Raw genomic sequence first — 11,673 nt, forward strand, 5'->3', positions numbered from 1 at the left:
CTGCAAAATTGGCGAACTAAGAACTATTATTACAATTTCTGTACTATACACATTTCTAAGTTGGTATTCGAAATACAATATCTAGTTGTATTGTTCGGCACCTATTTTATATCAGGGTCTTGTGAATTAGTAATTAACAACCTCTGTGGTATAGTGGACAGAAGATTCCGTTCACGATCTGAAGGTCCATGTTCGATTTCCAATACGGACATTGTCGAAATCACTTTGTGAGTCCTTTATTTAGTAAAGACATTGCAGATCGAAAAAGTAGTAGTAGAAGTAGATTCCGTGCTGCGAAGGGCACATTAAGCCGTTGGTCCCGGCTATTAGCTGCAAAACACCTCCACCAACCTGAAGTGAAGCGTGGTGAAGTATGCTCCATACCCCCTCCGGTTGATTGAAGGGAGGCTTGAGCCCAACATAGGACATACATATAGGCTGTTTATACTGTGTTTTGAGTTAGATACAATTGTGAACTCATGTAAAAACCATCATTGGGTTAATATAATTAATTTTGTACTAAACTAAGAAACAAACATACAATAAGAAAGTGCACGCCCTAATATAAACACCGTGGTGCTATGCAGTTTATTTCCTTAGAAACACTTTTAATTCACATCGGAATGTGTAATTAAAACCGTTCTCGGATTAGTCTAATCTTTAACCTCTCAGGTTAATTATAATTACACTTTGAAGGGAATAATAAATATCGTCACTTTGTAGTCTACCTGACATAGTGGCTTTGAAGACAACTATACTGTTATCTACAGTCAGATAGTTGATTGTTGGGGTTCTCGGCTCATGCTTTAACCACTGCACTGAAGTTGTCAATAACTTCACTTTAACGTCTGATGCCATACGATTCAAGCCTAAACTGTGTTCGAGGCAAAGGGGGGTGGCGGGGGTGGGGTTTAAACCTAGCTCTGACGCTGGTAGGGGGCGGAGAGTTGCCGTTCTATCACTCTATCTCTCTCTTTATTTAAGAGCTGCGCTCTTATCGGTGGAGTAATCGCCATTCCTCTCTTCTTCCCGCCAAATCCTTCACCTCCTGATACGACACGACCTGCAACTTTTCTTTTATTTGTTTCATAAATGTTATCCTAGGTCTACCCCTTCCTCTCTTCCCTTCAATTTTTCCTTCTATGATGTTTGTTATAAATGAATCGTATCCTATCAGGTGGCCAATCATATTTCCTCTCCGATTCTCTATAGTCTTCATTATGGTTATTTTCTCTTCAACTCTTTCCAGCACTTTTTTATTTGACACCATTGCCGTTCTATACGTAGTATTATTCCTTATTCTATGCTTTGAACATAGCGTTAGGTGGGTGTATATACCACACTGGGATACAGGCGCGGTATTGTTATGTTGTTAGTCATTTGGATGGAAATTCCAGCAGAAAAGACTCAGTTATATTATATAGTCTCTGTATAATACAGTGTACTGACTGACGTCACAACTTCACAAGACTTCTTGCGGTTTGTCCTAGTCTAACCTACATGGTTGAATGAATCTTTGGTACAAAAATACCTACGCGGGGTATCATAACACCTGAAGGTTAAATAAAGTCTGGCTTTCATTATGTCGTCAAAGCGATAAATGGGTGAATCTCAAAATGTGTCAAGTTTGGTGGCGACTGTCATATATTTTTTTCGTGAAAAATTGGGGAAATTGGGAATTGAAAAATTCCTTTTTCATGTCGGAACCGAGGATCCTTTTGGATCTTTTTCATGTCGGAACCCAATTTTTCACGAAAAAATAATATGAAATTTCGCCACCAAACTTGAAATTTTGAGATTCACCCAAATCTGTTTTTATGCCTGGATGATCTTGGCACTCAAGAAGTCGCTGTGGTCCTGTGTTATCGGCTTGCTTCTCAGATGGGGAGCGTTGGTTCGTACTTGCGCCAATGATTTATTGAAATCTTCACTAACACAGTTTGCTCGACCGTTATAGACGGCGATACGGCTCACCACCTATCACGTTGGTCTAACAGAAAGCTCGGTGAGGTGTGGGTAGTTAGTTCATCTTAAGAACGTGACCGCGAGCTTATGTAATGACCACAGCAAAGCGACAAGAGTACTCTAAACCGACGAGCATGCATGAAAACTGATGAGGGTGAAAGAAGCGAAAGTGTGTCAGGTATTTTATTAATTATAATAACCTTGACACCAGGGTTGCTGTGGAAGAAGCGTGTGCTCGATGGACGCGACACTCATGACCACACCTGGTTTGACACACTGGCAAGGAGGAGAATGAAACGCCATCAAACCGACAACAATCCACCAGTTGGAGACTTCTCCTGCAGAGTGTGCGGTAGAGTTTGCCGCTCTAGGATTGGCTTGCACAGCCATGAAAGAAAGTGCATTTCTACGAGGCAATGACGTCATAAATCGTCTGAAACAGACGTATAAGGCCAATGTATCTATGTAGGGTTGCTGAGGTTGGTCATCCACCTCACAAACCACACAATAGGCTAGTTACCTACTATTCAAATCGGTTACTTTTTACTAAACGTCAAAACACGAAGTTACCATGGAATTTGTACGAAAAGCTGTGACGTCATAGAGAAATGTGTCAAACTGTCGGACTTGTAATTACGTTTTTCTTGATTAAAATTCAAAAATAAATTAATTAGAAAAAAGAAAATGTTTTTCGTTAGGTTTAGATGCTCGCTCCGGGGCCTACCTGATGCAAAGGCTGTCCATCGCCATTCAACGTGGCAACGCGGTAAGTGTTATGGGGACCTTTGCGCCGGGTGAGGCGAGGGGGGGCCTGTTTGACTAAGCAGAGATCCCTGCTACAATGTTTATTTAAGGTATTTTCTGTTTTTTTTTTTGTTTTTTTTTTCTTTGTATTTTCCATTTTTATGTTTTTTATTGTAAAAGCTTTTTAATAAATTCAATAAGTTTTAGATGTGTTTTATTTAGTTATCAGAATATCATAATTTATCTTAAACTTAGTACACGACCCAATAGGAGAAAATCACGTCTAAGGGTAGTTCTTCAAACACCGGAAGTCAATAATTACAGTGAATGCGAAAATATCCTAGAATCAATGCTCATTTTGCACATATCTATTCATCATATTTCATATACTCTATATTATATTATATACTAGCGGATCCGACAGACTTCGTCCTGTCAAAAAGTTGATACACATGATTGAATTTCAACTTTGTATAGCGTTAATAAAGCGCAAAATGACTCTTTGACGTTAGTCCGCCTACTTTGCTTAGACAACATTGAGTGCTTGCAATATGAACTTTATACAATAACAATAAAGCTCAAATTGACTGTACGTTTTAGTTAGAAAAAAGTTTCTATGGGAAAATTTCTTTTTCCCGTGCTGTTTTTAGGGTTTTTCCGCCAAATATTAATTTTTTTCTCGCCGTAAAAACCATCCTTGGACTTCAACGAACATTTAAAAAAAAGAATTAGCCAAATTGGTCTAGGCGTTGTTGAGTTTAATCGCTTACCAACACATTTTGCGATTCATTTTTATATTATAGAAGATTATTTGTGTGTATAGAGTTTGTGAACTTATAGTTTGTATAATTAGGACGTGTAGAGTTAGAAACCTGGCGCTACATGAGATCTGATGACTTTTTGACATTGTGATCGATATGATCTCGTCTTGGCATCATTTTACATGAAAACGTTTTTGTTGGGATACATATGTCTAAATGTCAAGTACTCACCGATACAGTGTGCCCGAGTGTATTTTCTTCACGCCATCCATGTCTGGTGTAGTATGCTTCTCATGTCGTGGCAGCAGCGACAGTCGTTAGTGGCCCGGTAATGTATTCCGAAGCGCCGTCATTATCAAGTCGTGCCGCGATAGAGTTTTGTACCTGGAGAACATTTTTTATGGTTTTAAATGAGTTTTTACCGATTTCAAAAGGAGGTTATTATTTGTATGTAAAATTGAAATATTAGAAATCGCTTTAAGCGATAATGCCGCCATTACTTGTTATAAGTCTCTTTTGTAACTATTTCCTTTTCATCATCATCATCACCAGCCCATTAACGTCCCCACTGCTGGGGCACGGGCCTTCCCTATGGATGGATAGGGAGATCGGGCCTGAAACCATCACGCGGGCCCAGTGCGGATTGATGGTTATTAACGACTGCTAATGCAGCCGGGACCAACGGCTTAACGTGCCTTCCGAAGCACCGAGGAGCTCGAGATGAAAACTTTTCTTTTTTGTGGTCACCCATCCTATGACCGGCCTTTGCGAAAGTTGCTTAACTTCAACAATCGCAGACCGAGCGCATTTACCGCTGCGCCACCGAGCTCCTCGAACTATTTCCTTTTACTTTTCTGCAATTAAGTATACAGCTAGGTACCTACTTAGTTTCTCTTACGATGAATGAACCTCTGCCTACCCCAATTGGGATATAGTCGTGAGCTTATGTTGGATGAAGTATATTTAAACTTGAAATATTTAATAAGATATGTTTAAATAGTTTTTAGAGATCTATGCTGAACTGCGAGTTGTCTTTGATTACTTGCCCACCCTATTAGGGATTACGGGTGTGTTTATGTATGTATGTATGTGTATTGTGTAGTTCTATGGTTCTATGCATTGGCAGTTGGCACGGAATAAAGAAAAAAATATTATCCCCGCGATATTGCTATCGATCGATATATTGACAGTTTATCAATTCATCGCTTATAATAGATAGTCGATTATATTTAATAGCTACTGTAATGGCATAAATAATTAAGAAGGTAATACTAACTGCTAAGAAATTTGAGTTTTTATTAAAAAATGATATCACGAGCACGATAATTATTACTTTTACGAACTAACATATAACATAACAAAAACTGCCTATATACGTCCCACTGCTGGGCACAGGCCTCCCCTCAATCAACCGGAGGGGGTATGGAGCATACTCCACCACGCTGCTCCACTGCGGGTTGGTGGAGGTGTTTTTACAGCTAATAGCCGGGACCAACGGCTTAACGTGCCTTCCGAAACACGGATCATCTTACTTTCGGACAATCAGGTGATTCAAGCCTGAAAAGTCCTTACCAAACAAAGGACAGTTCGACAATGTCCCCATCGGGAATCGAACCCGGACCTCCAGATCGTGAGCCTAACGCTCTAACCACTAGACCACGGAGGCTGTTACGAACTACGTAGCCCTAAATCTGCGTGTTGGAAGCGCATTTGATCGATTTTATAAGCTAATTATCATATTGATAGAACTCAATTTTAATTTAGTTTGACCATTTTAAAAATCCTTGAATCTGACTGTTGTCTCGGCCATCTTCTATCGTGTGGGTTGTGAGGTGGATTACCAACCCGGTTATTATTGAGCCGCCAAAGGCCTCTGACATGACTCATGTAACGACTACGTACTTACATTAGTAAGTAGTAACCGGGACCAACGGCTTAACGTGCCTTCCGAATCACGGATCATCTTACTTTTGGACAAACAGGTGATCAGCCTGTAATGTCCTAACCAAACTAGGGATCACAAAGTGATTTTTGTGATTTGTCCCCACCGGGCTTCGGACCCGGGACCTCCAGATCGTGAGCACAACGTTCAACCACTGGACCACGGAGTCCGTTATAGACGGCGATACGACTCCTATCACGTTGGTCTAACAATAGCAAAAAGCTTGGTGAGGTGTGGGTACTTAGTTCGTCTTGCGATGGATGTACCTCTGACTATCGCGCTATTGGAACTGGCAAACTAAAGTAAAATTAAGTTTGTGGCTGACGGAATCGGAACCATTGCGCATTGTTGTAAATAAAATATGAAAGTTAAGTATAGTGATGAGAACATCACTAAATCTAAACTGTTTATGTAAACTTTATTCTATTGTTTGCTCACACATCACTTTGTTTTAACGAATTGCTTTTTGTCTTGGTCTTTCAAGCTACTTTCATTTGACTCTGCCTATACCAGTGGCTCCCAAAGTTGTCTGGGCTACAACCCATCTAATACAAGTTTACAAGCTCGGAACCCACCTTTAGGAAATTGAGACGTTACCAATATGAATAAAGGACTTATCGAATAACAAACAAAGCTTGTTCCCGGCTGGTGTTGGCTCGGTCGGTAGGTGTATGGTTCTATAGGGAAGACCCACTCCATAATCGCTCGCGACCCACCAGTGGGTCTCGACCCATAGTTTGAGAAACCCTAGCCTATACTATTTACGCTCTAACATGGTGCATCAGACAACAGGACAGAAACACAGAGTACAGCTTAATGCGAAAAGGACATACCAAGAAAATGCGCGCAAATTAGCTCTTTCCTAAAAATGGAATTTATAATTTATGGTATGATAGTCTACTAGATTACATAATATATGATTTCCTATAGCATCTATATCCCTTTTCACGTAGCGTAATCAAAGTATATCTCTCTTTTCTTTCGTACTAAACTAGTATACCGTAAGTGCGAAAGAGACAAATCTCTCGTTTCTTTCGCGCTAGGTGATGTACTAGGTATATCTCTGTCCTGTTGTCATTCTAATCATACAAGTTAAATAGTGTATAGTATCAACTATACTTGGGCAGTGGCTTTAGCTACTTTTATTATTCATTTAAAAAAGGCGCCTTTTCTTTTCGACCGCTTTCGCTAGCTAAACTCTATAGATATACTGTTTTAAAGAAACCAAGGTCATAAATCAAACTTTTGTTAAAGGAAACTAGCATACTGCTCACTGCAATTGTATTTGGAACCATGTTTTATAATGACTAATGGTTTCTTGTCTGCATGGACGGGCTTTACCTTACAAATGTTCTGCCATTTTGATAATCATTTAAACTCCCTTCGAATAATGTACAATAAATAGTACTTATAAAGCTTCTGTGTACTTATAACACTCACTTGTAGTTTCAATTTCAAAGAGAATGTACATATAAACGTACATACACATATAAGTGTACAATATTCAAAATATTGAACAGTTCTTGTTGGCGACAGCCTCTTTGCTAATTCCTTTTATTTTTTTATATTGTTGTATATTTTTGAATTGTTCTTTTTTATTATTTGTTGTATATTTGTATAGTTGTATATTTTGAATTGTTATTTTTTACACTCTATGGACTTAAGTTGTCTGAAAATAAACAATTTTTTTTTTATTTTTTTTTATGTTTTATATTGATTTTGTTTTTCTTTGTGAATTTGCATTGTGAGAGAGTGCTGATTAAAATATTACGTTTAGCAGTTTGCATTTTAATTATAAAGACAAAGTGTGCGGCGGGCCTGTCGTCCCGTCGCCAGCAGTTCTCTTAGCTTGTTCATTAGACAAAAAAAACACCTCTAGCACTTTCCACCTATCCCTTCTCTTGTAATTGCCATAGTAGCCTAGCTGTTTTCTTTAGTTCATCTGACCATCTAATGACAGGTTTACCAACAACATAACAACTTGTATTTACTCACATATATATACCTATGTCAAATCAACTACACAGATAAGGAAGGTCAAAGAACATCTTACTAGCATTAAAAGTGCAATCAAAACTTGCATCGAACATTTTTTAGAATTTTCTAAACCATGACTTCATCCACATTGTTTTTTTATTATATGGGTCGTTCTTCTTTTTTATCGACAATGATCTGTCCTTCGTTCTGCTTCTGATAAGTTATGTTTTAGAATTTTGTTTCATGTTTCCATTGTCCAAAAATATAGTTATCTTATTATACTCAAAATACAAGCAAAATACTAATCGGTTCCTCAATTAGTCCTTAAAGAAGCTTGATTGTTTTTCACAAAATTCTGTGACAGAGTGGTAAATTAAAATGCTGTCTCCGATGAAAAGGACCACTCTGTCACAATATTTTTTGGAATGTGTCTACAAAGAAAAGTATGTTACCAAGATAAAGAGAACCTCTAAATGGTCCTCTACAGACACATCTTTATATGATGTTTTAAAATATTTAATGCCGTTATAATTTTAAAGATGTTAAATCCGATAAATTGAGAAAATGTCTTTTTATTGTCGATAAAAAAGAAGAACGACCCATATACAATGTGCATTTTTACTAACTTTCTAATTATAACTATTAAAAATGAAACAAAATATTCAGCCTAGTCTGCGATTAAGTTAAAACCTGTAATTCTCAATAAAAAAAACAATAACATGTTCCCCATGAGAACAAGACACAATCACAATAAAAAAGCGGCCAAGAGCGAGTCGATCTCGCACGATTAGGGTTCTGTACCTGTACTTTAGTGAGCAAATAATAAATGAAGTACCAAAATAATAAGTATCCAGGTAACAATTAAAAGTGTTTTCAGTTTTCATATCATCATCAATGTTTGTATGTTTTGTTTGTGTGCAATAAAGTATATTTAATTTGGTTTGATTATCTAAGTACATAATTACCCACCCTATTAAAATGTAAACACCTTGAGAAAAAGACTAACAACAAGGAGTGTTATAAATTCTGTGCATGTGTATATAAAACAAAGCGATTGATGAATGTGGTAGAAGCAAGAGAAGTATGTCAGGACTGAAGCAAATGCAAATCCATAGTAACTACTCTCTAGGAAATGGATGGTTTTGTACATTTTAATATAGAACCCTATTATAAGCTCTCTAGTGATAATATTTAAGTATTCAAAAAAGTATACTGTTGGAGTGAGGAAAGCTATGATAATTGTTCATTGTCGTCCCTCAGATGCTTCAGTGCATTCACACTGACGATATTGAGGCTAATTGCTTGAGCAATTAAGAACATGTTGTCGACTTATTGGTGATAAGAATGTCTACTGTTACAAGTTGTTGACTGGATGATTTGTTTCCATTTTAATATGTAAAAATTATGTTTTGGTGATTATGGCCATTTATTATAATGTAACATAAAAACTTTTAAAGTGGAAATGGGCAGGCCAAAGAATGCGGGGTCCAGACAAATGGAGCAAAAGTGTCACCACATGGTACCCAAGAGAAGTCAGAGTGGCCGGCAGAACCTGGACTAGAACGGCTAAATGCAAAGAGGAGTGGAATAGATTGGGGGAGGCCTTTGCCAATGGGCACACATATACGTACCTAAACGTTACCGCCGAATAATGGAATTTGTATAAAAATATTGTATCTGAATTTATGGCTAATAAAACATAATAAACATAAAAACTTGATGCAGGTGTTTCATATAAATAATTTCACCCCAGGGTGTCTAATAGGCCACATGGAAGGAATTCATCTAAAAAGCAATAAAGTAAATGTGCAATATCAACAAATGAAAGAAAATCCTCTTTACAGTTTAAAGGAATTCTTTGCAAGTTGTCACTATAACAAGTTTCGGTTTTAATTCATATGTATATTTTTATTTTTTAACAACATTTTTTATGGGTAGGTTTGTAATTTTCTATTACATAAAAATTGTGTGTCTTATGTTTTTATTATAGTCTTCGTGATGTCAATGTAATCTAATATTGTACCTTGATTGTATTCTCTTCAGACCGACTTTATTTGGTTTGTATCTGATGTACATATTGGTTATTTGCAAATAAATAAATTGGATTGAATGTCAAATAGCAATATTGCTTTTTCAGATGGATTGTTTCAATTTGGCCTTTTTAACCCCCCAGGTAAGTGATTACACAATCTTATCACACCAGAGCAACTAGGAAGAATCAATAGGTATCAAAGTTTAACCCTTAGTCTGTCAGAACCAGTGTCATTCCTGGGATAGATAGATAGATAGATATAGCCTTTATTATGAACTTATTGTAACAAAAAACTTATTTTATTTTAGCTTATACTTAATATTTAAAAAAAAATGTGTTTATACCTGGGAACCGTTGTAAAAATTATATAATAGTAAGGACACTGGCTGCTTTTTTTTTGAGTTTTTTTTTGAGTTGTCCAAATTGTTTTTTCTTGAGTTTAAAAGTTAGGTAATGAAGTTCTTTTTACATACGTTTAGCGCCTTTTTTCTACTCCCACTTTGGGAACATTCCCTGGAACGGCACATCACTGGTCAGAATGCAGAGCTCGATCAGACACAATATAAAATGTATAGTGTTTGAAGTCTCGACAGATGATATGCTTTTGATAGCATAGCATAGTGCATCATTTGACCTAGGTAATATAGGTCATAATAAAAAAATAAACTAGACTTTTGAGTGACATTTTTTTTACTTCTACTTGTAAAACCTGACTCATCCTACATTCTTCAAAGGCTTGATAGCAAAATACAATACAAATATTTAAATAAAAACCCTAGTAACACAAAAGACATTTCAACAATACTGATAAACGAACAAAACATACCAGCATAAACGTAAGAGCATACCAAATTGTGTTCATTGATAGTGAAAATTCAGTACTAAGTAGTACATGCTGTGTGTAGTGATGCCATAGTGAATATACATTTAGTATCTACAATTCACAGGTATTTGTACTGTGTAAATAAAAGAGCCCCATCGTCAATCTATACAACACTTGTGAATGGAGGCCCAGTGGGTGAAAAGAGGGCAAGTTTCTATCTTGTACAGAAATCTATGGTATTGTGAATAGAGAATGAAATGCAAGTCGCTAAGTGTCCTACATGATAGTAATGGCTTAAAAGTAGCTTACAGATAAATAAATATTTTTAATAACCCTTTGGCATTAGAGTTGCATTTTGACTGTATAGACAACTGATAACAGAGCAATTTATCACTGTTTGATACTTTAATAGTAACAACTTGACCTAATAACTTCATTGGTTTACTAATTTGTTGGCAACATAATATGAAGAGTTATTAATGAGTTTAGTGTTAATTGTAATGATAGAGCTTTTCAGTCAATGATGTTGTGGTTTGTAGCATTGTTTAGATCACGATAGTGCCGACACTACAGAAAACATGATTAGATGTTTAACTACATGGCACCTAGATACATCATGCCAATAGGAATCAAATCTTATTACTCAGTGACAAACTCATGCGGAAAAGTGTTTGCTTTTGCTTACAAACCTCAATGTCAGCGGCGTTTCCTCACTTATAACACTTTATCATTCACAATCGACACGTAAATATCACTTGGTACCACTACTTTGAGACTCACCGAAAATGGCTAACGTAGTAACGCAGACTCCACTATCACCTCATAACGGCATCAAAATAGAACGTGAGACAGTTTTTTACGCCATCAGTTTCCCGTATGCACTTTCCAACAGCTTTTACTAGACCCCTACTATTGCTAGTAGTACAAAATGAAAATACTATGCGACTGACGGTACCAACGCAGGGAGCGGTCGGAATGTAATCAGTCGTGATAAACAGGAGATTAGCCACGCGTACTAGACACACTCACACGAGATTGTAAGCACCAAATAAAGTCACTTATTTCAATCCAGTTGTAGGGATTCTAACACAAATCACCGTAAAGTTATAATTTTAGGCGACAACGAAGCGAAATTCGTCCCTCCTCCCTTCACCATGAATAAATCATAGACAATATTTTTTTTCAATGGAGCAGCGCTATAACTCGGCATGAGTTACCTGTCATTCAGCCAAGCATATTTTTCCAAATATAAGTCTTCTTTTATGTACTGATTTTAATTTTTGTGAATAAATGTTATATTTACCCACATTCGACATTAGGTATATCGTAACTCCCAACAAAAAATAAATGAATGTCCAAATTTTTGACTTTGAATTTCCCTACTTTGCTGTTTTCTTTTTTACTCTTCATTCTTTCTGACTTATGCAAG

General features: G+C 36.8%; 1 protein-coding gene across 3 annotated transcripts in view; it reads right to left on the bottom strand.

Annotated features, from left to right (window-relative positions):
• Nucleotides 1–11,401, bottom strand: part of LOC126377837 (catenin delta-2) — an 84,129-nt gene extending 72,728 nt beyond the window's left edge. For 2 of the 3 annotated variants that reach the window (XM_050025800.1, XM_050025802.1), the window contains exons 1-2: nucleotides 11,025–11,401; nucleotides 3,702–3,854 (exon numbers count right to left, since the gene is read on the bottom strand). In XM_050025800.1, the coding sequence (XP_049881757.1) occupies nucleotides 3,702–3,742 (41 nt within the window). In that variant the 5' untranslated portion in view covers nucleotides 3,743–3,854; nucleotides 11,025–11,401. Of the gene's footprint in view, nucleotides 1–3,701; nucleotides 3,855–10,933 lie in introns of all 3 variants that reach the window. The other variant, XM_050025801.1, reaches the window with a different exon arrangement.
• Between the last annotated feature and the right edge of the window lie 272 nt (nucleotides 11,402–11,673).

The sequence above is a fragment of the Pectinophora gossypiella genome, chromosome 24 (assembly GCF_024362695.1).
Source record: "Pectinophora gossypiella chromosome 24, ilPecGoss1.1, whole genome shotgun sequence".
NCBI classification, from domain to species: Eukaryota; Metazoa; Arthropoda; class Insecta; order Lepidoptera; family Gelechiidae; genus Pectinophora; species Pectinophora gossypiella.